Here is a 25,818-nt window from a genome sequence, read left to right on the forward strand (position 1 = left end):
AGCAATCTATTTAATTAAGATTTGTTCATCCACAGCCCAGCCAAAATGGATCTATCAGTAATATCACTCATATGACTATTTGTGTTGAATTTTCAAATGTATTTCAAGGCATAAAACAATGCATTTGACAGTCTTGAATGAAAATGTATATTAGTATTTTTATTCAAAATGTTAATATTTCCTTAGTTTTTTGGCACACCAAAAACAATGCATAGTGCAATGAACTTCAAAAAGTGACTGCAGTAAAATAATTAATATTACTTTTCACGGAAATGTTGAAGACTTCATCATAGATCTGGTCTCTCCAGTCTGATTGGAGTCAAATTTGAGCCTTGACCCAATTCTCCATTATTACCAAAATTCATGGGACTGGTCAAAATACAAACACAAACAGCATTTGCATACCCTCAGTTAAAATGAACACTCAGGATTACACTGAGCATGCTAGAAACTCACCTGCACACCAAAAGTGCCAAAGACGATACTACAGAAGATAGGGTTGCGAAAGATCCCGTCGAATACATTTCTCTCTCCATGGATCTTGCGGGCGTTGATCTCATTGAACAGCTGCATGAGTACAAATATGTTGAAGATGATGGTGTAGTGCTCAGAGGGGGGCGAGTGCAGCGGAGCGTGGCGTCCACTGTCAATGTTGAAGATTTTCTCTCCTGCAATGGGACACAACATGACAGTCGCCATTTGTATATGGTCTTTAAAGAACTGGATTAACCCATTAAAGGGATATTTCAGTTTAAAAAAAAATGTTGGTCATTTTATCGTCTACTCAAGCTTTTGTGAGCCCCCCAGACAGTTTTTAAGTTGCTTGATTCAGTATTTAGATATTTGATATTCATTTTATCAGACACGCCCCCTTCCTATACAAACCCATTATAACTTCAAACTCAATTTTTAACATGGGAAAAGGGTCTCCTCACGTATTAGAAGGACAATATCAGTCACCAGAACCAAGGACGTAAAAACTGCCAGGGGTGCTCCCAAAAGCCTGAGTAGACAATAAAATGACGCAAAATGTTTTTGAAAGTGAAATATCCCTTTAAGACCGGGAACTCATCTGTGTAATTTTAAGATTTCTTTGGGCTATTCAAAAAATAGCAGATATACAAGCTCATATCGTGGCACCGAGTGCCGTGCTATGAGCTTGTAGATCTGCTAATTATTATTTTATTTATTTTTTAAATGTGTGCAAATCATTTAAAGGTAGGGTAAGTGATATTTTTGGGTTAAAACAAAAAGTATTTTTTTAAAAGGTTTAAGCACTATATTCTGATAGTAATCATTGCTATAGAGTGTTTGTTCAGTAACAGGAGTCTCCCCGTCTCTCCAGCTCTTTAATAAACAGAAAATACATTTTCTGGTAGGTGTCAAAATCTCAGCCAATCAGGAGAAAGTACCAATTTTTAAGCTTTATTTTTTATAGTGTTCCAGTTCTAATTTTGCCTGCTCATTTCTTAGTGTCATCACTTCCAATTTCACTTGTTTAATCTATATCCTGATTGAGTTCTCTATCCTGATTGGATAAAATTGGAAACGAAACTGAAACTGAAACGAAAATGCATTTTCTGTTTTATAAAGAGCTGGAGAGACATGGAGACTCCTTATATGGACAGGACACTCTATAGTAACGAGCACTATCAGAACATAGACCCATTTTGTCATTATTTGAATAATTGCAAATCACTTACCCTGCTACCTTTAATATACTGTATATACATTTTTAATTTAAATTTTTGCTTATGGGGGTCCCTGGAACGAAATATTTTCAGATGGGGTCTGCGGACAAATCATTTTGGGAGGTCCTTGACATGAAAAAGTTTAAGAACCACTGATATATAGCAACATAAGTTTAAAAAAAAAATATTAGGATTTAGAAGACATTTGTAGAATCCCCAGAAGCAATAAGATTTGAGTTACAAATGTTTCCTTTAAAATATATATATATTCAAAGATTTGTACAAATTTTCACGATTTAAAACAAATATCAGATCTACAAGCTCATAGCGCAGCACTCGGTGCCGCACTATGAGCTTGTATATCTGCTATTTTTGAATAGCCAAAGAAATCAAAAAATGACACACAGAAATCAAAAAATGACACACAGATGCGTTCCCGGTCTTAATGGGTTAAAACATTCAGCAGACACCTGGAGCATCGTCTTTTTCTTTTCTTTTCTTCCTGGATGTAAAAATCCCATTCATTCCCTTTTTTTGAACCAAATCAAATATTTTATGGTCACTCATATCATTTTGAAAAGAGAACTGAAAAAATAAACTATATATTTATAGACACACGCACTATGCACTCACACTCCAATGAGGGTGGGTCACCTACCTGCCAATCTGGGAACCCAGCGCCAAATGAAAAGGAAAAACAGCGCCCTCTGCTGTTTTTGACTATCTCAGTTGGCTCTGGGAGGAAGAAAACGTAGCACCCGTGCGCAAGGAAACCGGGGTTTTGGTCTGCCTTTAGTGGTGCGACTATGTTTTCATTCCCACTAACAATATTTCTACACGGAACACTAACACCACTTCTCCCAGAGAACATGGATCGTTTTGGTTATAAGCCCACTTGTTTCTATGATGAAAGAGCAAGTTAAAATGTGAATATCTTTCCGTGGTTTTGTCTGCTCCGCGGACTCTATTGTTAAATGAGTGTCGGTTTGTTTCGAGTGGGGAAGGATCGACGGACACGTGAATCCCGCCCACTACATTTGATTGGGTAAAGCGCGGCCTGCTTCCTGATCTGAAGGCACGCCCACTTGTAGCCCAGTGCGCACACGTTATGACGAACCCCCCCGACAGATTCAAACGCAGAGCAGAATCTGTTCTTGAGAGATTACCTACCTGCAAACAGAATGGTGAAGATGATGATGAGCTGATAAATGGCATGGCCCAGGATGTTCTTCATCATGGTGAGGGAGATGAGGGGGTTGTTGCGGCCGTAGGGCTTCCTTAGCAAAAGGGATTCGGTGGGCGGTTCGGTGGCCAATGCCAGCGAGGCTAAGGTATCCATGATCAGGTTCACCCAGAGCATCTGTACGGCCTTCAGAGGAGAGTCCTAAACAAACAACCAGAGAGACAAAGGCTGGACCCAGTGGTGGAAAAAGTACTCACATTTCTTACTTAAGTAAAGGTATCAATAGTGCAATATAAAAAATACTCTGTTACAAGTAAAAGTCCGGAATTCAAAATGTACTTGTAAAAAAAAGAATGTACAAAAGTATTGGCATCAAAATGTACTTGAAGTACCAAAAGTAAAAGTACTCATTATGCGGAAATGTCCCATTTCACAAGTTTTCAAATGTATACAAATCTTTTGAAAATAGCAGATCTACAAGCTCACAATTGTGAGCTTGTAGATCGGCTTTTTTCAAATGGCCGAAATGTATATAGGGCTGAAGTGGTTAATGTATGTTTTGTAATAAAGTAAAGTACAAATACCTCAAAATTTTACTGAAGTACAGTACTTGAGTAAATGTACTAGTAGTTCCCAGAAGTCTCAGTGATTCTCAGTGTTTTTAATTTCCATGACCCCCAGTTTCATATGCATAAGGCCACAGATTTGATACGATTTTTATATCTGGGAGCCCAATATACACTGTACAATCCTCAGTCTTAATTGAACTCTGAGAGTGTAAAAATGGAACAAAATGGAGCCGTAAGGAAGTTAAAGACCAGTTCCTCCTAACTATTTACCATTTACCCGGACCCCACAGTGAGAGCCAGCTAGTGCCCTGAAAAATGCTGATTTACCTGTGTGATACATGCACCGGTGAAGGCCACAATGACGGCCACCACATTCACCGTGAGCTGGAATTGCAGGAACTTTGAAATGCTGTCATATACGTTCCTCCCCCACATGACGGCTTTGACAATGCTGGAGAAGTTGTCGTCCGTTAAGATGATGTCGGACGCCTCTTTCGCCACATCCGTACCAGCGATGCCCTGAGCACACAGAAGGGATATGGGTTCCTTAAGTTTCCACCTCGAACACAGATGTCAGTGACTATGTTAGTTTTTATCCTCTGGTCCTTCTATGTGGGAATATTTGAGACTTAAGAAAGTACAGTACAATCATACAGTGTACTAAAATTTTTGGCGACATCTCTGGTAGCTACTATGTGGAAACTGGTCTTGCCCGGAAGCACCACCCCAAACCAAATTCAGCATGATCTGACAGCTGAAAATATTTTTGGAAGGTTGAATGACAAAGAATTATGTTTTCCCTGCTGAAAAAAGTGTTTCCACGAATGCATGAGACATTTTTTATTTGGCCGTTCGATTAAAACGTGTTAAAAAAACTCGCTCTCACTCACTCTCCCTCACTTACTTTAGGGGACTGTCTATCAATTGAAATACTCTTGTCCAAGTGTCCCCAGTGAAAGAGATCCTTGATTTCATTGGTCTAACATGGATCAATAATACGTCATCATCCTCTCTTCTCACCATGGCGAATCCAACATCAGCTTTCTTCAGGGCAGGCCCGTCGTTGGTCCCATCTCCTGTCACAGCCACGACCTGGCGCTGTTCTAGTACTGTGCTGTCAATGATGCCTGCCAGGGACATGAAAAATATTATTATTGTCCTCATACTAGAGAGCCATCCTCAATACTATTGTAGTTCATACCTGTCAACATTCCTGATTTGTAACCCTTTCTCCCGCTGTTTGTTAATTTCTCCTGAATTGCATAGTGATACAAATCTAATGGTCTTGACTCTTTCTAAGTTTCACATGCATGCACTCTCTCTTTTTTGTACATTATGCATGTTTTTGTGTTTGGACAATGTTTGCACTTGATATTTCTTGTGATATTTTATTACATAAGTTTAGTACATTTTAGAACAAGTTTGTTTACGTATTTTATTGTGAGCTATGGCTAATTAAAAGTAATTGCACATCCATGTATTTCTTTTATTAATCTGTGGTGTAGGGCACTAAATGGTGGCGGGGGTGTTGAGTGTGGGTCATTTGTTGATACCCCAGAATGTCTCCCTCTTTTTCACAGCTTAATGTTGGCAGGTATGATAGATATCTATTTGTACAGATTAGACACACCAACCTTTTACCAAAGTGTGTTTGTCTGTGGGGGAGGAGCGAGCCAAAACCCTCAGCTTGGGCCAGACCTTGTCAATGCGCTCTTGCTCAATCTGTTTGAATCATTGACACTTGATGAGCATGCTTGAATGTTAAACAAAAGTGTTCAAATTACAAGATGCATGCAATAAATAAATAAAAATGCTATACCTCTCCTTTCTCATTCCGGATTCGTCGATTGAACTCTTTACCATCAATGCAAATGAAGTCATCCCCTGCATGAATGATGCCACACTTTAAAGCGATGGCACGTGCGGTGTTAATGTTATCACCTGTCACCATGCGCACTGTGATACCTGCCTGCTGGCATTTCTTGATGGCATCTGGGACCTGGGAAAAAGGAAGATTGGTTATTGTTTGTGACAACGCATATAGTGTAGGTGGCCCAGTGACAAATTCCATTTGGAATGTCTTCAATACCAGTGATGGAACATTAATACTATTGCCTCGAATCAACCATTTTAATCTGAACTATAAATTGGCACCTGGCATAATTTACATTCAGTGGTTCCCTGAGCCAGTCAAAAATTAATCTCCAGCAGCCATCATATTTTTTTCATCACAGTTTCTTATTATGTACTATCTCATCTGACATAGCAGATGAAAATTCAAGGGCAGGCGTCTCAACTTAACAGGCGACTTTTAACAGAAGGCTATTATGGGGTATCAACACATTATGCTTTCATTGCAGAAAGTGCAAATGGCAATGGCTGAGCCATTGACAGAGAAAGTTACGACACTCCAGTAGACTTCCATTATAAACGGAGAATATTCATAAAATATTCGATATGCAATCATATATTTCCAAAACCAACAATTTATTTCAGTGTGCTCAGAGATAACAACAAGAACCTTGAAGAACGTGGTAGTAATGCTTGCCACAGGGCTACCAATAGTTCCTAACATGTAGTTCCAGCGTTGAACCCCATTCATGAGTGTTAATAAACCATATGCTCGATACATGAACCACATGATCGCATCGCGGCAAGATCAAGTTGTCATAACTCTCTCTTTCAACAGGTCTGTCTAGTCCTATATCAATGTATTTTTATGCTAAATTTTATTTATATGTGGCCTTTTTTTCCCTCCCTATTTCCAAATTGTAATTCCTGAGACAATTTTGAAAGTGCTATAACATATAATGTACAACAATTTACAAAAGGAGAAAGAAATCCACCTCCAGTTTAAATACCTCATGTGCCCCAGTTTGACTCATACTTAACATAACATAACATAAACATAACATCCTACCTCTGGACGGACAGGGTCCTCAATGCCCACCACACAAATGCAGACCAAGTCGGTCAGGATGGTAGCCTCATTCTCCCAGTCAGGCTCTGGATTGCCTGGGAGGTCTCGGTATGCGATACAAATGGTTCGTAGGCCATCACACGCCATGGGCTCAATCACCTTCTTGATCATTTCATCCTTATCACGTGCACGGAAGGGCCGCAACTCACCACTCATAGCCATTATGGATGAGCACCTTGCAAAAAAAAGTACAACACTGGTAAATTAACTCTGAGAGTGCACAAATGCAATTTGGTTGTATTTGTACACTCTCGGTTACAAATGGATAAATTAACACTGATGATTTTACTGAGTACTGATGACTTTTAAAAAAAGACGCAAAGTAGTCAGTGATCCGGTCTGAAGTCTATGTTCTAGATTGTTATCTTTTCAAACTCTGAGATCAAATCTTATTGTCTAACTTTCCTTTCCTCGAAGAGCTAGAACAGCAGTTTGAGGTATTGAGTTGCTGTTTTTGTTATTGACCACAAATGTAAAGAATGTTATTTAGATGTTTTTTAACCTGTTATCCTAGTTTCTCTGAGACACTACATTGTTCCCTTTGCACTCTGCTTGAGTATTTACCTTGTGGTATGTTGACTAGGGTTCATGCTTACTCTGCTTACTCTGATCTCGCACTTGTAAGTCACTCTGGATAAGAGTGTCTGCTATTGTAAATGCCTGAATAGTAAATTGTGAGAAGTTTCACTGCAGAACATACAGGATAGGTGACAAATATTGGATTTTGGTATTGGTCTACCTCAGTATCAGAATCAGATTCTGATTCTGAAGTTAGGGTTAGGCCATTACGACCGGGAACGCATCTGTGTCATTTTAGATATCTTTGGCTGTTTAGAAATAGCAGATATACAAGCTCATAGCCCGGCACCGAGTGCCGGGCTATGAGCTTGTAGATCTACTATTTTTGAACAATCGTGAAAATGTTTGCAAATCTATGAATACATATATTTTGAAAGGGAATTACTTTTTACTCTAATCATTGCTTCTGGGGTTCCCTGGAACAAAATACTTTCAGATGGGGGTCCGCGGCCAAATATCATTTGACATGAAAAAGTTTGAGCACCACTGATATAGCAACATACGTTTTTTGAGAAACCTGTTAGGATTTAGAAGACATTTGTAGACGCGTTCCCGGATTGAATGGGTTAAAAGCTGTACGTCAACTCACTTCTTGAGCAGGATCTCAGATGCACCTTTACTGTAGAGGCGGAAGGATCCGCCCGGAAGCTGCACCACGGTGCTCATGGATTTCCGCTCCGAGTTGAAGGTGTAGACCTTGTAGAGCTTCTCCTCTGGGATCTGCTCTCGGATAGGGGCGTAGTCTCTCTTCAGATCCAGCACAAAGCCCAAGAGGCCACACTCGGTCTTGTTTCCCACCTGTTTAGGTAAGCCCCCCTCTTTATCTGGGGGCTGAGGAACATAAGAGATAATTCACACCATCGAAAGGGGAAGTAAAAAGCCTAGGCTAACTTGTTGAGTTTGTTGCCATCTAAAGGTTAGAAATCATCTAAATGGGCCCAGACCACTGGCGTAGCGGCCCGGGCACCTAGGCTCCAATGTAGCCTGACAGCGCATCGCGGGTTCGAGTCCTGTTCACGACGATCTTTGCCCCGTCTCTCCCTCCCTGTTTCCTGTCTATCTCTACTGTGAAGTAGAAATAAAGGGAAAAAAGCCCCCAAAAAAGAAAAGCATCTAAATGGCTTAGTACACTGTGAAATTAATAATGGTCTGTTGGATTTAGGTGTGCAAATGTGATCATGCCAAATTACATTCACAATAGTCAATAGTATTGTGAATGCACATAAATCTAGCTACAATTGTGTTTGCTTACATCAGCTGTGTCCCAAGCACAGCCTAGGGCCTTTGGATGATTTTTAACCATACGATGGTAGCAAACTCACAAAAGCGGCCTAAGAGAACAGGCCTACACAGAAAAAAAAAATCCTGAACAGAGACACTTCCTTCTCTTAAATTAACAAACTAAATGCTGAAACCAGTGTGCTTGATCACTCCATTGATCACTCCATAAAATGACGAACAGTGGTGTAAAGTAACTAAGTACATTTACTCAAGTACTGTACTTAAGTACAATTTTGAGGTACTTTTACTTTACTGGAGTATTTCCAATTCTCTATACTTTTACTTCTACTCCACTACATCTCGGAGGCAAATATTGTACTTTTAATCCACCACAATTATTTGAAAACTTTAGTTACTAGTTACTTTGCGGGTATAAATTATTACATTATAAAACATACATTAACCACTTTAGCCTTATCTTATACCTAGGCTATTTGAAAATATCCAATCTACAAGCTCACAACGCGTCGCAAGCTTGTAGATCTGCTATTTTCAAACAATTTAGTACTTTTACTTTTGCCACTTTAAGTACATTTTGATACCAATACTTTTGAACTTTTTATTTTGAATTCCGGACTTTTACTTGTAACAGAGTACTTCTACATTGCAGTATTGATATTTTTACTTAAGTAAAACATTTGAGTACTTTTTCCACCACTGATGACGACCCAGGTAATAATCTCACCATGATCTTGGAGGTGTAGGCGCTGTTGATGGAGATGGAGGTGACCATCATGTCCAGCACCTTAGGATTGAACTGGTCAGGGTCAGGGACTTCGAGGAAGTGATGGTCACAGGCATAGGCCTGCACAACAGTCATGCGGTTGGTGGTCAGTGTTCCGGTCTTGTCTGAGCAAATGGCAGTGGCGTTGCCCATGGTCTCACAGGCATCCAAGTGGCGGACCAGGTTGTTGTCCTTCATCATTTTCTAAAGGCAGGCACGTGGGCACAGACAAATTCTTACTTGACAGGGAGAGTCTATCAAATGGCAAGGCACCATACCGGTTATATATATATATATATATACTGTATATATATATACACTGTGTATATATATATATACTGTATACACACACACACACACAAATGAGTGCACCCCGAGGACTTTTTTTCCTTAAAAACATGGGAGACCAAAGACATGATGACATATATTTTAATCATATGAACAGATAGCAGAAAAGTCTGTCATCTTTGCCATCTTGAGGCATATGGAACATTTATTTCTCATTTTTTGAACAAATGATTTGAAAAACGCACCAGTGTGGTCAGAGCACGGTGGTAGAGACAAGTTTATCATAAGAACGCACACACCAGACGATTCAGTCAAGACGCATGACCACGCACTGGGTGATTATATTGAACAATTTCAAATTGACTCTCACAGTAAAACTTGCATGACCAAACGTGACTCCAGAGCAAAACAATATTTCTCCCTACAGAAGTCCACAGATTCCTAAAACAAAAATAAATCTGTGTTCACAGATCGTCTTCACACTCAAAAACACACATGAACCTTTACCTTGCCATGCTGGGAGGTTGTTTGGACTCATCTTTGTGTCTCCTAAACGCAGAATGTGGCCACGCCCACAAACATAAAACCCACACATCAACAAAGAAGGGATGTGGGCTTCCTCTCACCTTAACAGAATAAGCCAAGGATATGGTGACAGCCAGCGGTAGCCCTTCTGGCACAGCGACCACTAGCACTGTCACTCCAATGATGAAGAATTTGACGAAGTACTGCACATAGACTGGCGTGCATTCTGTGAGCCAAGGCCTGCCCTGCACCACAAAGGTCTCGATCACAAAGTACACGACCAGGATTATAACTGTGATGGCAGACATGACCAAGCCTGGAAAGAAATCAGATCCGTTTTGGTAAATTGTTTGGTCATTTCCGTAAATACAGTGCTCACACAGCAAGTACAATATAGCCATTAGAAAACCAGATTAGCTCACAGTGGCTATTTGTCAGTATAGGCAAAACAAAAAGCAATAATTGTATAATATTTTTTTTAAATATAGCAAAAATAGTGGATCTACAAGCTCACATCTCTTTTCTCAATTTGCGTCATAAGTTGGAAGTATAAAATAGTCATAAAATGGTCAAAAGAAAATTATATATAAAATACTGGTATAAAATCTATTAAAGTTAACATTAAAGTTAAAGCTTTAGAAGCTCCCGAGACGCTTTACACATGAGGCCCTTAACAAATAAATACAACAGATGGGCACAATAATGATGAGATGATCAGGTGCCAAATGTATTTCTTTTAATTAGCATTCTGACTGTATTATATAACAAATCTCTCCACATGATCATTCCTTTTGAAGTCGGTCACCTAACGCAGCAGAGTGTTTTGTTGAACCCATGACACTGCTAGTAGGTGGTGCTCCAGTTATGCCTTCAGATTCAACTCCAAATTCAGCTCTGAAGTCCGTCCAAATGAAAGTTTGCATGAAACACTTGAATGGAGGAATGCTTAATGTATTCTCAGTTGAAAATAGCGGATCTACAAGTTCACGTGAGCTTGTAGAACGGCTATTTTCGACGCACATTACCGTTGTGCGACGAAGTATGAATCCAGCTTTTAGGAAAGCACACAGACAATCACACAGAAGACGCCCATCAAAGGAAATGTGCCTCACCTGCCTTCCCAATTTGCACTGCCAGTTTGGTGAGCTTTCCCTGGAGGACCGATTTCTCTTTTTTATTCACGTTCGTTTTCTTCTTCTCCTTCTCCTCCACCTCCCCACCCTCGGCACTCTTCAGAGGCTGCATCTCCATGGCAACAGCCTCATCCTGTTTCTTGGCTGGGATGATGCAAAGTTGGTTAAGTAGTTAGCAGGGCGACAGCCCACATGGCTCTTCCAATAATTACAATCATACTTAATTTTTTCTTTGTAAACCAGAGTTCTCAAAGTGCTTTTACAATCATATGAAAGGAAACACCTACAATATTGATAATAAGGGGGAGAAAAGAAAGAATGCATCTCAAGATTTAAAAAATATAATATGTATTAGTAGAAATAATTATTGGATATAAAAGAATCTCTAAAACAAATTGTGTTGTTATAAGAAGTAAATTAAGTAAATTGAGAAGCAATTGAATATATTTGATTAGCTTCTTCTATTTACAGCATAAGGGGATAAATGTAAGTGTATTTCTGAGGAATTTATCATACACAGCCCTATGACAGAAGTGTAAAAATAGACCCATAAAGCCTAATTTATGCTCCATCGCACGATGGTGATGCTCGCCGAGAACGGCCGAGAATATCAGACCTGAAAGCTCACAACGTATCGCGGGTGTGACACATTGTGAGCTTGTTTGTCTGCTATTCTCTGCGCGACACTGGCGGACGATAAAGTATGAATAAGGGTCCACACACTCTCAGAGGTACATTTACATTCAGGATCTTGCAGTGTACGGTCTGTTAACAAAGCTTACCTTTGTTCTGATTGTTCTCCAGGGTGCCATCTGGCTTGCCTGTGAATAAATAAGAGATGCAGACTTGCATTTTATGCTTTTGTGCTTGTTTCTTGTTTCTTTTTTTCTCTTTTCTTTTTTCTTTTTTGTGCTGTATAATATTAAACCCCCTCCTGGAAGAATAATTATGCCAGTTTCTTAGGTGTAAAGGCAAGGTGAGGCAAATGTATTAAGACAATTTAAGGCAATTCAAAGTGCTTTACATAAGGCATAAAAGGTCATTGTATTAGAGATAATGAGTAGAAAACAAATAAATACATTAGAAACAATGTTGTCCTTTTAAAACCAAATCTTGAATTGATTTAACAACGACAGAGAACATAGTCTCAGGACTGAATAACAGATTATTATTTTTTTGGTAGATATGGTTCGTTTCTTTGAGAAAATAAATGAAAATAAAAGAAAAAAAGAAATAAAATAAGTAGGCAAAATAAAAGCATCAGACTGGAATGAATAAATGTGATTGCAGACATAGGGCCCTAATTAGACAGACTATGCACAAGGTGGCACATGTTACGCAGCTCATAGTGCAAATGGTTGGGGGCGGGACCAGCTACATTTTGCTAGATAGACAGCAGATAATCTGGACGCAGGATAAGATGCACGGAGCAGAGGGGTTGTGTTTAGTCTTTGAATTCGTCGCGGGTGTGTTGCGGGCATAACATCAATTAGACCAATTTGGTGTGTTTTCTCCCATTCCATTTTCAAGCCAGGTGCACCTGCACCATTGGCGCATTACATGTATATTACATATACATGGCGCATTTGCTATTTAGATAGCATATTCGGTAAGTTGGAAGAGACGCAGTTTTCTGCTCGTGTGCAAAGTGGAACGGGAGTAGCAGGAAAAATGTCAGGAGACCGGGGAAAACATAAGCTCTTCGCGTACCAAAAAACATCAAACGAGAGGTACAGTAGACCACCCTCAGTGGCTGAGCTACTACTGAGCTACTACTTCCATATTTTAGAATCACACCTTCCTCCTGTAAAGATTCCTTATTTATGTCCAGGAGACATCTGTGATATCTTGAAAAATCAACCTAATAATCACATGCTCTTTCTCTTAGTTAGGTCCTTTATTTAAACCACCTATTAAGGTATGACAGGGATGCTGCACTCTCCATGACAAAATGGATACTGATGACCTGTTAATGTATGTTGCACAAAGAAAAACTATAAGTGTAGCGTATGATGGGTTCATGGCATTACAAGATGGGAGGTCTTTGAACATATTTGTATCAGCAATAAATGTAGGCTAATTATTGAATAAACTGTTCTTTCTCTCATTATCTCTTATTAGTCATAATCTTATGAATAGGATTAATGATAAATAAAAGCTAAATCGAGTGGCTTAAAAATGGTTTATCTTTCGTTTCTGTGCCTCCAACCATGGCAAATTGACTGGAGCCACCAGGCACTTGCAGCACGATGCAATGGCCCATATCATTATTATTATTATTATTATTTTAACCTCAATGCTGAGTCCCATGTTGAACATGAGTGATGAGTATTGTGTTGTTAATTGCAAGCCAAGCAGTGTGCACGCATTGCGAACTCGCCTATATAGGTCAATTTATTATCTAATGCGCTCTTTAAATAGAGGAGAAATACTGCGCTGAGGGCTGCGCAAGACTATAGTATAGACGATGTCTGAACTGTCTAAAGTGCAATTGCTTTCTGACTTTTCTCACTCCACCTACACGTAAGATGGTATCAGTTTGCCAGACCTTACCATCTTTTTAAGACCAACACACCCATGGGTGCACAGAGGGGCACAAGTTGGTACTTACACAATGTGGGCGCCGGGCGTGAAAAGGATTTTGTAGACCGTTGTAAACTAACAATGACGCTTTGCACCGCTTTGCACCAGGTGTAAGACAGGGCTAGGCTAGGTTAATCAGATCTGACTCTGTTTTATAAACTTTATTTTTCAGGCTACAGATGTCTATGCTTAATGTGATCTTCTTTCTTCCTTTTAACAAGGAATATTAGTCAGAATGTAAGTGCAACTTATAAGGGTTGTAGTTGTCTTTTGAAAACAGAGCAAACCTTTTTTTTCTTTCTTTTTTTGTTGTTAATACCAAAAGCAAGAGGGGGCAGCTGTCAAACTGACCCACGTCACCATCCTTTAGTCACCCGTAAGGGGGGAGACACCTACCATTTGTGATGCTTGGTTTCGCTTCAACTGCTGGGAGTGGCTGCGTGGGTGAGCTACTATTGCCCTCTGACAGGTGTAGAAGGTGTTTGGGTGTTTCAGATGGCGCAGTGAGAAATGCAACAAAAAAAAGACATTAAAACACAAGACATCCAGAAGAGTGAGCAACACAAAAGCAAAATGAAAATAACAAATCAACAACAACGGAACGGAGAATCCAAAAATAAATGAATGAATGAGAAGAGAAACGTGGTGGCACCCATGCGGTAGCCTGGGACCAGACGAATCTGCCAGTGCAAAAAAAAAATGCACTCTGAGATTTGGCACCGCTCCATAGAGAATCCATTTCCTGCTCCAGAAGACGGGGGTGACCAATCAGGGCCCAGTATTCAAATATGGGAGACTGTAATTGGTAGTTGGTTTGTAGGTCTAACCAATTGCGTCGAGAGTCATAGAAGCACCAGACTCATATCCACGCAGTAATATAGTCTGGCTACGCGAGGCTACCCATGCGGTACGCAAAAGCTTTAGTCTGGACTGAGGATAAAATTATTAAATATATCAATCATTCCTTTATATATTTCAGTTATTTGTCATATCTGCCCTGCGCAATTTCTGTTTACGAAGCCTAACAGGCAAACAGAAATTTTATTCATAATTATGTTCCAACGTTCAATGCCAAAAAACACAATTAAATCGTCAATCGCAATTATTTTTTACGACAATTAATCGTCAAGTAAATGTTCATGATCGCGACAGCCCTAGGTACGTAAAAAGCTTTCCTCTGGAGTGCAGCCCCCGAGCCTCCCTCCCTCCTCTGCAACGCACGTAACCCCGGCACCAACCATCTCATTCTTTCTCCTCTCCATTCAATTATTGATTGCCCTGCAGACTGCAATGCTTTTACAGGATAGAATTATTAAACAGCCAGCACTCTGCCCCCTCTTCACATCAAAGGCAGCAAGACCCAGAGGAGAGAGACGGGAGGAGACGGTTGATGTTACAGCAAGTCTTCATTCGTGCCCTCTCTCTCTCTCTCTCTCTCTCTCTTTCTCTCTCTCTCTCTCTCTGTCTCTCTGTCTGTAATTCTTAATGTACATTAGGGCTTGGTAATGCCCCAGGGCATTTTTATTACTGGAAAACGTAACAGCAGCACATCACATTTCATGACTCATTGCTATTGTACTCATTCAGCACAACTATTTCATCGGCATATACACACACATTTCGCATTACCATCGCAATGGAATCATTCCCCAAAAACATATTTTGCTTCCATCTAATATCACACGGAGGCTCCACACAGTGTTACATTATGAAAATTTGCTTTTCCCCAAAAACAAAAAATAATACAAGACAGACAGACCCTCTCGCCTCTTGCTACATCGCAAAAGAAATGAGACGATTATGAAATAATCATTTAAATAATTTTGTCAGGTCCAAAATCATTTTAATAATTTTGTCATGCTAAAAATGTTTGTGTTGTTAACATCTGTCAGCTCAAGGTGGCCATTGTCCAGTTGCTTCTGTTTTTGTTGTGGAAAGTACTTTTTTCAGCTAAACAGATGCTCGGAAGCAATACAGCGGCGTAATCGCTCATAGATGTTAAACCCGATTTATACTTCACCGTACGATGGTGTTGTGCGTCGAAAATAGGAGAGCTACAAGCTTGTGGATGCGACACATTGTGAGCTTGTAGATTTATTATTTTCGACGCGCAAAACACCATTGTGCGATGAAGTATAAATTAGGCATTACTCATGGAACCTTATGACACAGAGGTGTTGTGATGTGGAGTGTACTGTGATATCTCATGGCTGAATGTTGTCTTAAGTCTAAACTTTTCATTTATACTCCATTGTACAAAGGTTCACTTGCCAACAAGAAGAGATTTACAACCAATCTTCTCATCCTCAACTTAGTGACACAGTCGTACAATGGAGTATAAACTAGGCAATAGGGACGACACACTACCTTTCTTGTCTTTCTTCTCCTCCTCTGCCTCTCCGGCCCCCAGCAGTGTGAAGATGATCCCAGTTTGCGAGTTGACCCCAACTGCAGTTACAAGCATCTTCCCTGAGCCTTCCATCACATGAGTTCCTAATGCGTACACACACACACACACACACACACACACACACACACACACACACACACACACACACACACAAACAAAAAAAGTTAATATGGAAAGGAATACTGTAAAGAACTCTATGGTGAGCATCCCAAGTACAAAATACCACAGCCTTGTCATGTTTTAATAAAATAAAAATAAGCCCAGCTTAAGTTTTAAGTCCTCTCGCGATGGAGAGAGGTAATTGCAACTGTTGCACCCAAAATTCGTACCTGTGTCTCAATCGAGGGAGACCAAACATCTCCCGCTTTTCCAAGAGGGAATCCCTGCTTGGCCAGGGGTGAAATTGAATTGGCGTTATGAGCTTAAGGCAGTAACTTGTCCTATAGCACCAGGGTCTATAATGTCTCAATGAAAGAGTAAGGAGACCACCTCCGACCACTGCTGATACTGTATGCTAAAAGCATTAACATACTCTACCATACAGATTGATTAGAATAAAGATGTATTCATTGACTTTCAGAAAACACCTTTGCTTTTTCTCAACCCATTTGTGAGCATTTCAATTGGAGTCTGAAAAGGCATTCATGAAATTCAGGTCAGGCATTTTTTTTTCATGCCTGCATGCATTCACATAATAGTGTTTTTAAAGGATGCTATGAAGTGTAAAGAATGCTTCAGATAAATGAAAGAGTAGACTTGCAACAGAAAATCTAAACAGGAAATGTTCGTTTCTTCATTTTAAACCTAATTTAAAATTAATTGTAGCATCCTGTCGCTCTACAAAAATAATAGATTTTCAACAAACATCTGCTGAAAAACGTGTTAAAAGAAGACACATTAACACAGTCGTGCAACAAAGTATAGATTAGACTAAACTTATCTAAACCAATATAAACCTAAAGAAAGTACAGCCAATTCCAAACCATGTATACTACAACAGCAATTGAAATAAACTACAACATGTTTGAAATAATATATTTTCAGTTTTATTCAATGTACACTGTACAGCAAGCCCCCTCCACATAGCACAATCCTTAATTTGAGTAAAAAAGGAAAAAGAAAAAAGAAAAGAATAAAAGTAAAATAAAAATGTATCTTTTCTTTTCTTTTTTTTTAATGTGAAACCATAAAGCCTCATTGTAGCTGTGGTTGCCGTACAGTACAGTGGGTGGTATAATCCTGGCTGGTACTGATTTAGCTTAATAATAGCATTGAAAAAGAAAAACATTCACAAAATGTTACACATTTAACTGTGTACTTGGTGTAACTCATATCCATGTCCAGAACACTATGAATGTTATTAAGCCTAGCTCTTGCTGAATCATATTCCTATGGGGCTGCTATTCTTTTTAAATTAGAGGCGAGGCTTGTGTTATGATGGGGTTCAACAAGGTGAAGTGATCCAGCAAAACCTGCCAGTGGAATAAGGTGTGTGTTAAAATGACTGCCCTTGTTGCAGAGACAACTATTTACACTGAAAACACCCATAAGGAAAGAGAGGAATAGAAAAGCCCCGAACCATAAAGCCATTGCTTCATATCAGCAGCCGTTCCTACTGTAACTATGATGGTTCATCTAAAAATTGCAACAAATAAAATGTAACTCATTTATTTAGATTCAAAATTGTACAGTCTCAGCATGTTTAAACAAGTGACCACTGAGGCGAGGCAATTATTACCAAAAATTGTTAGTTATTTGTTAGTTTACAATACATCATCTGGTTACAGTGTCACCTACCATGAAATGCATGCAACTTAAATAAAGTGTTACCAATAGTAAAACATATGTGCTGAAAACGTAGTGCAACACAGAATATGTAAACCATAACATAGCAAAGGAGACCAGGCCAGGTGACAGCACCGCTCTGAGAGCAGATTGGCACATCGGGCATGGCATGTTGGGCAGCAGGGGGAGGGTGACAGGGTGACACATGGTGGACAGCAGCAGAGAAGCACGGAGACCTGTGTGGACAGACAATCAACAGCTGGTACAGTAAGAATGCAAGAATGTGTTCTTTGTTGAATGTGTAAAAACAAGTCATATACTTAAACATAACCTGGAGTCAATGCAAAAGTTGGACTACTGCATGTTAAAAAATTAAAAAATTAAAAAAATACAGTTTATTTTGCCCTGATGATCGGCCTATTAAATGATTGCACATTGATTGTATGCTTACATTACGATTCAATCACTGTTCTACACGAAGCTGCCAGACATGTTCATTAATGCCCCACGTACAATCATGACCTCTTGTCTCTTCTCTCTGTCTCTCATCCCTCAGGCTCTTCGCCAGGCACAGAGGAAGTGGACCATCCAGAATGGAGTACCGGTTCTTCAGGGCACCGATCACAATCTCTGCAGGAAACATATCAGATATCTGTTGTTACACCTCTTCTGTTATTTAGGATACAATACATCTTTTAAAAGGATCCCTGGCTAATTAGTCTTATATGCCTTAATAATTGCCCCCTATAACTAAAATTAAAAATTAAAAACACCTTGAATATTTTATTTCTTTTAGAAATAGTTCATCTTTTACTCAAAGGGGACAACACCCGTCGCAAGTTGATGATGTCATTTGTCCTTGTGTGTGGTCCAGCCCTATGGAATGTATGGAATGCATGAATTGTCTACAACCCACCAATGAGTACAACACAGAGTGAGTAGACAGAAGTAGTGCCATCTTATAATGAGCATTAGTAAGGACCAATTATATGAAGATACAGTAAGCTTGAAAATGGGTAAGCATTCAGTAATAATTACCAATGTGAATTCTGATGTTTTTGCCACAGAGCAGTAAAGTCACACTTCAAAGTGACGCCTCTGTGTGCAAGAATCTGAAATAAACAACATAATATATACTATAATTACACTGACCTATTTCATCCAAAGATATCTGCAAATAGAAGTACTTTGAGTTCGGGGGGAAAGCAGGCGAGGTAAACACATTAATAAGAATGTTATTATTAAATATCTGAAAAGTGTACACAAGACCTGAACAGAATTTGTACCTGATGCCCATGGTGGTACCTCTGAGACAATATGGAAATCTGATGCACTCCCAACCCAGCCTTTGGAGACATGCAATGAAATACTTCACTGATGTCCAGTTTTTGGACGAGTAAGTGATAGCTCTGTGAGGAAAGGAAAAATATGTTTTAGTAATACTGATATGCTAATTGTGTGCACTGTGCATGTATCATTCCTCATAGAAACACATAATTAGCAAGATCACTCAAAAAGTAGTTTGTGAACTGTCTTACATTTGAGAAGAAAAACAAAACATTCATTGTACAATAACTATAATGCATTTTTTTGTTTTGTAGCTGCAGAAGTATGTGCTTCTTTTACTGGGGTGTGTATAGTTATATCCTTCTTTGAACTACACTAAGACAGTTTAAAACTAAAGGTGTACAGTACATTTGAAATAACCGGAGGTGTTGTAAAACATGCTGTGAGGAAAGTCACTTAGTTTGCAAAGTTTAGGTTATAGCCTACATGGTAGGTAGGTAGTTCACTTAACTTAAAATGATTAATCCTACATTCATAGCACTCATGAAACAATCCAACACTCTTAGGATAAAGCGAACATTAACATGTTAATGTTAACATACCTGTAATAGAGTGCCACACACATGAAGATGTTTTGATGTTTTGAATTCATACTGCAGACACATGTTCTCCTACTGGCTTCTGTCTCTTGATGTAATAAAGTATAAAAATGTAACTGTGGATGTTTAAGTTCATTTGACACGCAGAAGGACACAATAACAACACCCATGGAGTTTTGTGGGCGCTCCTGTAAATGTCGACTAATACTGAGTGGGCGGGGTCTAACATTCAGCACTCAAAGTGGAGCCGCATCAAGTATGAACCAATTTTGCTTTAGGCACCAGTTGGCCACGAAAAGATTATTTTAAAGAAGTTTCTTCTTTACTAAAGATAGAACAGTGGAGGGAGACAGGAAGAAGAGAGAGCATGGATGACATGCAAACTGATCTTGGGCCAGATGCGAAAACCAGGACGTTACAATTAAGTTTTAAGCTCATAACTGTTTGAATGAACTACTAGGGTGCTTCTGTTTTGTGTTTGTTGTTGTTGCTTCTTAACCTTCGGTTGCACTGCACAGCTGCGTCGTTCGAACTCATAAATACTTTGGTCACCTTCCTGTGTTTTTCTCCCACTGGGGGCAGAGATCCAATTAGAGCCACACAACAGACCTCCATTATATTCCCATTAATTACAGCACTCCATCACACACAGGGAGCACAGCCTGCTCAGGATCCTCCAAACAGCTCTCTGGTGCAATGTGTCTCAACCTGTAGGTCACCAAATGTTAGCACAGGATAACAGACAAGTACAAAGTAAAGTATGCAAAGTGTTCATTTAACGGGGGTGTAAGTATTAATATGTGAGTGTTAAATAGCTCTATTCTGATAGTAATTGCTATATAGAGTGTTTGTTTAGCAACAGGGGTCTCCCCATCTCTCCAGCTCTTTAATAAACAGAGCAGACATTTTCAGGGAAGGGAAAGCAAGGGAAATTGGAATTGACGGAACATTTTTAACTGGACGACTATAAAATTGAAGCTGGTGAATGATCTGTGTTGGGTATTCTCTCCTGATTGGATACAATTGGTATTCTGACTTGAAATGTATTTTCTGCTCACCAAAGAGCTAGAGAGATCTGGAGACCCTTTATTGAACAAAATACTAAAATGGACCCTAACAGGTCCATTTGGTTTCATTTGCACACTCTTCGGAGTTAAATGAACACTAAGGATTTTACTGTGTAGGTGTATCTGTGTCCTGTTCTGTGTCGTTGGATGATTAAGTTGAGATTGAGTCTAATGGATGCGTGACCTGGTGCTACTCAGGAAGCCGAGCAGGACCCGCAATCCTATTAGCTCTGTCAGCCCCACTGCTTCTCTCAAGACAGCCAATGAGATTTCCCATACCTCCGTGCACGCACACGTGCCTGTGTGTGCTCATGCCCCTGCATGCACGCGCAAAGGCGCACGCACAGGCAGACGCACACGCATACGAGACAGAGAATTCACAGAGACAGCTCACGCAATGAGCGTGCATGCATGTATGTATCGTAAAAGAATGTACAAAACAGGTGCTTAGACCATTGGTTCTCAAAGTGGGGTCAGGGGACCCCCAGGGGTCCTTGGGGGGGTTCCAGGGGATCCCCAGCTAAATTAGTTAATAAAGCGTCACAATCATTTTAACCCCTTTATCCATATTTTATACTTTGGCTATTCAAAAATAGCAGATATAAAAGCTCATAGTGCGGCCGAGTGAGCTTGTAGATCTGCTTTTTTTTTTTTTGTGATCATTTGTGCAAATCTTTGGATATATGTTTTTTTAAAGCGAAGATTTGCAACTCAAATCTTTGCTTCCGGGGGTCCCGGGAACAACATATATTGAGATGGGGGTCCGTGGCCAAATACATATCATTTCGGGGGTCCTTGACATGAAAAAGTTTGAGAACCATGGCTTAGACAGTTGATATCAATATTTACACAGCAAATCAATATGCAAACACCCTGACGCATTGTCTATAATGGAACACAACCCATGTGCACAACTCCAAAAATATTTGATATACTGTCCCAGCCACAACAGACCTGGTGGCACCAGTGGGGTACCATGCTGTAACATGATTAGGGTATCCACAGCAACTCACCAGACAACAACATGGGGTCTTTGTCCGCAGATTTGCGTACATGGTCCGACTCCCCTGTCAACGAGCTCTCATCGATCTTGAGGTCATTTCCCTGGATCAGTATTCCATCAGCAGGCAGCAGGTCGCCTGGAAGGGGGAGGCAGGAGACACAATATTGTAGCGGGATCAAATATGGCACAGAACGGAACGACCGACGTAGTACTGAAACTTTGCAAATCTGACAAGTGCATCTGTAAAAAACATGGAGAATTATCAAGCCAATGTTTAACCATTAAGCCCATGTTTTTCATGCTGAAGAAACGTAATCCTACTTTTTTCTATTGCCCAGATTTTTCTATGGCCAAAACGTTAACAAAATATGAAAGGTTCTGGTCCAAAATCTAATTCGCTGACTTTGAGCAAGTCATCATACTTTTTTTTCTTTCTCGTTTGCCAGGGCCATCTGGTGTAAAGTACATTACATTCTTCTCAAAATATCATGATGTGTTTAATGCCCCAGCTACAGAACCTAACTTTAAAGCACTCCCCTTTTCTAGAGAACACATTGTTGAAGCTCCCCATGTTTAATGCAAGTCTTAAAAATAGTTACATCTGCTTTTGAGGCTCAATTCTGGGATGAATCTATATTTTTTGCCTACCCTAGTACATTTACATTGATATTTGTGGTTGTATTAATGTTCATTAATGTGCTCATCATGGCTCAACCAGCCCTCATATAAATACACACTGTAAATAAATAAAACTGGAGTATTTATTTTTTACTGACCATATTTGACTTGAGCCACGTCGCCCACCACCAGGTCGGCCACAGGGATCTGAATGACTGTGCCGTTCCGCACCACGGCGAAGCGCTGCTCCTGCTCGATACGGTTCTGGAGCCCACGGAACTGCTTCTCTTTACTCCAGTCATTGAAGGCCGTCACCAGCACCACGCAGATGACGGATAGCAAAATGGCAGCCCCTTCGATCCAGCCAGCCTCCGCCTCACCTTCGTCCTCAAGTCCAGACTCCACCTGTCCACAAACTGGCCCAAGGTTGAGGGTTGAAGGTAGGACAAAAATTAACACAAATGACTGTGACATAAAAAATAAAAAAAACTTTTTTACGTAAATACCTCTTAGCTTTTCTCTTTAGCCAGTTAATATGCAATTTGGAGATAGATGTAGGCTAACTCCTGAAATGAAGACAAAACTTTATCTAACTGCAGGATACAACGTACATGGAAGCAGGACACTTTCAGGCCTTTTTGGTGGTGATTTGTATTTTCCTAACTTGGCGCGCACGCGCACGGACATGCCCACGCCCACGCACACAAACTGTGTTCTATGGCTTTCTTGTCACCAAACTTCAACAACACAGTCTATGCCAAGGCAGATGGAAGCTGTCTCCAGAAGTTTATCATGGCCCATCAACATTTTGAGACAGTTTACTGATAGGCAGGGTTGTTTGGGGGCGGGGAGCGGAAGGGAGAGGCGCTCCCTCTCTACTAAAAATAGGATTTAGGTTTCAGTCAATGACTTCAGTTACTTATATGACAAGGAAAAATTACATTATCTCTGCAGTTGTCTGCAGAGGGCTGTAAAACGGAACAGTCTCTTCTACCGTTAGGCAGTCTCACATTTTCCCTGGGGAAATGAGCTAGCTCACAAACACGATACTGGTTTAGAATCTGGGCAGCTTTGAAATTTAACTCCATTAATGTTGTTATGGTTATGAAAAAAACAAACAAAAAAACACTCCCTTTTCAAAAAACAATAGCAGATAGTGTACGAAGCTGTCAAATTTTTACTTGAACTCATTTGAGCTGGAACTGCTTTCATAGCCTACCACTTTACGGACACTGTCACATAGTAAATATGATTGATTTACAACTTGATGTTTAGGGTTAGGATTTGCTCTGTCCAGTGAAAAGCCACTAGTGAGAAAAGCCAGTCTCTCTTTAAGGAAGTATTGTGCTACAGTATATGCAATGGTACATGCTTTCCACAGAGTAATAATTAAATATCTTTGAATATACAGTTATTGTGTCTCAGACCTAGTCACTGACATATGAAGTATCAGTGTACTTTTTGAAAAAGATGCCATCATCATGGACATGAAGTGAACACCGGAATGTGTTCTTTTATCGAACGTACAGTAGGCTAATAGCATTTCTTTAAAAATGCATTCCACTCGAGAAAGAATTATCGATCCATCTTAGTACAGAGACGTTCCTGTAAACTGGAAGTACTGTTGTGCTGCAACATTAAGCAGAGTAATGAAAACACATGAGACACTTTCTCAGGGATAGATTTATGTCTTGTCTAGATGCAAAAGCTCAGTTCTGAGTGGATCTCAGTTGAAAACGACTTCTTATTCTAGTCTCAATTTTGTGTCACACATCCCTTTGAAACGCACACATTACTTCACATTAACACATTCATTCGCTTTTCACCAGAGGGCACGATGTCGTTGGGTATTTTTCCATTCAAGTTTGCATTAATGTTGTATATCAGGCATTCTTCCATTTGCATTGGAAATTTGCACTTCATATATTATGGATGCATTTCATATAATTTGTATGTGTTCTTTTTCCTGTAAAGCACACACACAGAATCCAAATTAAATGTTTATGAAATTACAAATAAAGTGTAACTTGTCATGGCAACAAGCCCATCTTCCAAAGTTTTCAAAAGCTTCTGCCTACCAGTCTGTACTTTGGAGGCTCTGAAAATTAGTAGAAAATAATCAATTTCCCCACTTCCGTTTTACCTGTACAGTTGAATAAATAACTATAAAAATAAAACAATTGATTGACAAAAAAGCTGGCTTCTGGGCTTCAGGCAGTGCTACTGTGCTACATGTAGAAATTGAGAGACATCTCATCAACCATTGTCTGGCTCAACAATAAGACAATAATTGAAAATAGCAGATCCAGAAGCTGACAATGCGTCGCGATGCGATGCATTATCAGCTTGCAGGTCTTTTATTTTCACTAGTTAGGGTCCCGAGTTCTCTTTTGGGTCTCGAGCTCAAAAGTTTGGGAACCTAGCTGAGTCTACGACCATTCAAACATTTGACTCTCAAAACAAATGAGTCTTAATATATATTTTCATACTTAATATTTTTTTATATTTAACATTTTTCTTTTAAATGCTGCCATTTTGACCAGGTCTTGCTCAAAAAGGAGATAATTGATTCCAAGTCACTACCTGGTCAAATAAATGCAACAAATAAATTAATTGCGATGTTATGTGATATTATTATATGTACCGTGTTTAATGATGAAATGTTCATGTGACAGACTTACGCTCGCTCTCATCGCCTGGCGGCTGATAGAAGGAGAGACCGAGGGAGATGATGGCGGCAATCTCCAGGATGATGAGCGTGACGTCCTGCAGAGCTTCCCATACCAGCCCCAGGAAGGACTTGGGCTTCTTTGGTGGGATGAAGTTCTGTCCAAACACTTGCGTGCGTTTCTCCAGATCGGAAATATTGTCGGAGAGGCCTTGTTGGAGAAGAAAAAACAGAGAGTACAGTTATTATGCTAAATTATTATTTATATTCTTTTTGTATTGGATTTCCCATAGGGGAATCTTAGATCGCGTCATATAAGAACTGTGTTCTACACATAAACAAACCACCCCGGCGATTTTGCAGGTATGTGACTCTGTGTCGTTTATGACATTGGTTCTCAAAGTGGGGTCCAGGGACCCCCAGGGGTCCCCAGCGAAAGTTAATGTAGCGTCACAATCATTTTAACCACTTTAACCATTTAATCTATTTTTGAAAAATCCCTGGCACAAAATATTTTTGAGATAGGGGGGTCCACAGCCAAATGCATATCATTTTGGGGGCTTTAACATGAAAAAGTTTGAGAACCACTGGTTTATGATATTGAGTTACATTTGATAACGTCTGCGTTTGGAGAAAAAAATTGATAAATGAGTCAGTTGATGCTTCATATCCATAATGAGTAAAATCGGTGGGGTGATTTGTTTATTTCTGGAACGCAGATGACGCGATCTAAGATTCCCCTATGGGGAATCCAATACAAAAAATAACACCATGACCGAGGGGGATAGCGCCCTCTAGAGGCATCGATGTCAGACCATGGTGCTCTATTGGGGCCAAAAATAGCG

At 39.8% G+C, this 25,818-nt stretch overlaps 1 protein-coding gene across 1 annotated transcript in view; it reads right to left on the reverse strand.

Moving 5' to 3' along the window:
- Positions 1-25,818, reverse strand: part of LOC308096916 (plasma membrane calcium-transporting ATPase 3-like) — a gene marked incomplete at its 5' end in the record, with an annotated part of 38,587 nt that overhangs the window by 8,043 nt on the left and 4,726 nt on the right. The window contains 17 exons of the mRNA XM_080444434.1: positions 457-668; positions 2,862-3,075; positions 3,771-3,962; positions 4,464-4,570; positions 5,078-5,165; positions 5,263-5,442; positions 6,364-6,598; positions 7,592-7,833; positions 8,969-9,211; positions 9,922-10,136; positions 10,933-11,097; positions 11,736-11,774; positions 13,933-13,998; positions 15,904-16,029; positions 21,698-21,823; positions 22,464-22,721; positions 24,987-25,184. Coding sequence (XP_080300560.1) covers positions 457-668; positions 2,862-3,075; positions 3,771-3,962; positions 4,464-4,570; positions 5,078-5,165; positions 5,263-5,442; positions 6,364-6,598; positions 7,592-7,833; positions 8,969-9,211; positions 9,922-10,136; positions 10,933-11,097; positions 11,736-11,774; positions 13,933-13,998; positions 15,904-16,029; positions 21,698-21,823; positions 22,464-22,721; positions 24,987-25,184 — 2,906 coding nt within the window. The remainder of the gene's footprint in view (positions 1-456; positions 669-2,861; positions 3,076-3,770; positions 3,963-4,463; positions 4,571-5,077; positions 5,166-5,262; positions 5,443-6,363; positions 6,599-7,591; positions 7,834-8,968; positions 9,212-9,921; positions 10,137-10,932; positions 11,098-11,735; positions 11,775-13,932; positions 13,999-15,903; positions 16,030-21,697; positions 21,824-22,463; positions 22,722-24,986; positions 25,185-25,818) is intronic.

The sequence above is a fragment of the Gymnoscopelus braueri genome (assembly GCF_963280865.1).
Source record: "Gymnoscopelus braueri genome assembly, chromosome: 12".
In the NCBI taxonomy this organism is placed as follows: Eukaryota; Metazoa; Chordata; class Actinopteri; order Myctophiformes; family Myctophidae; genus Gymnoscopelus; species Gymnoscopelus braueri.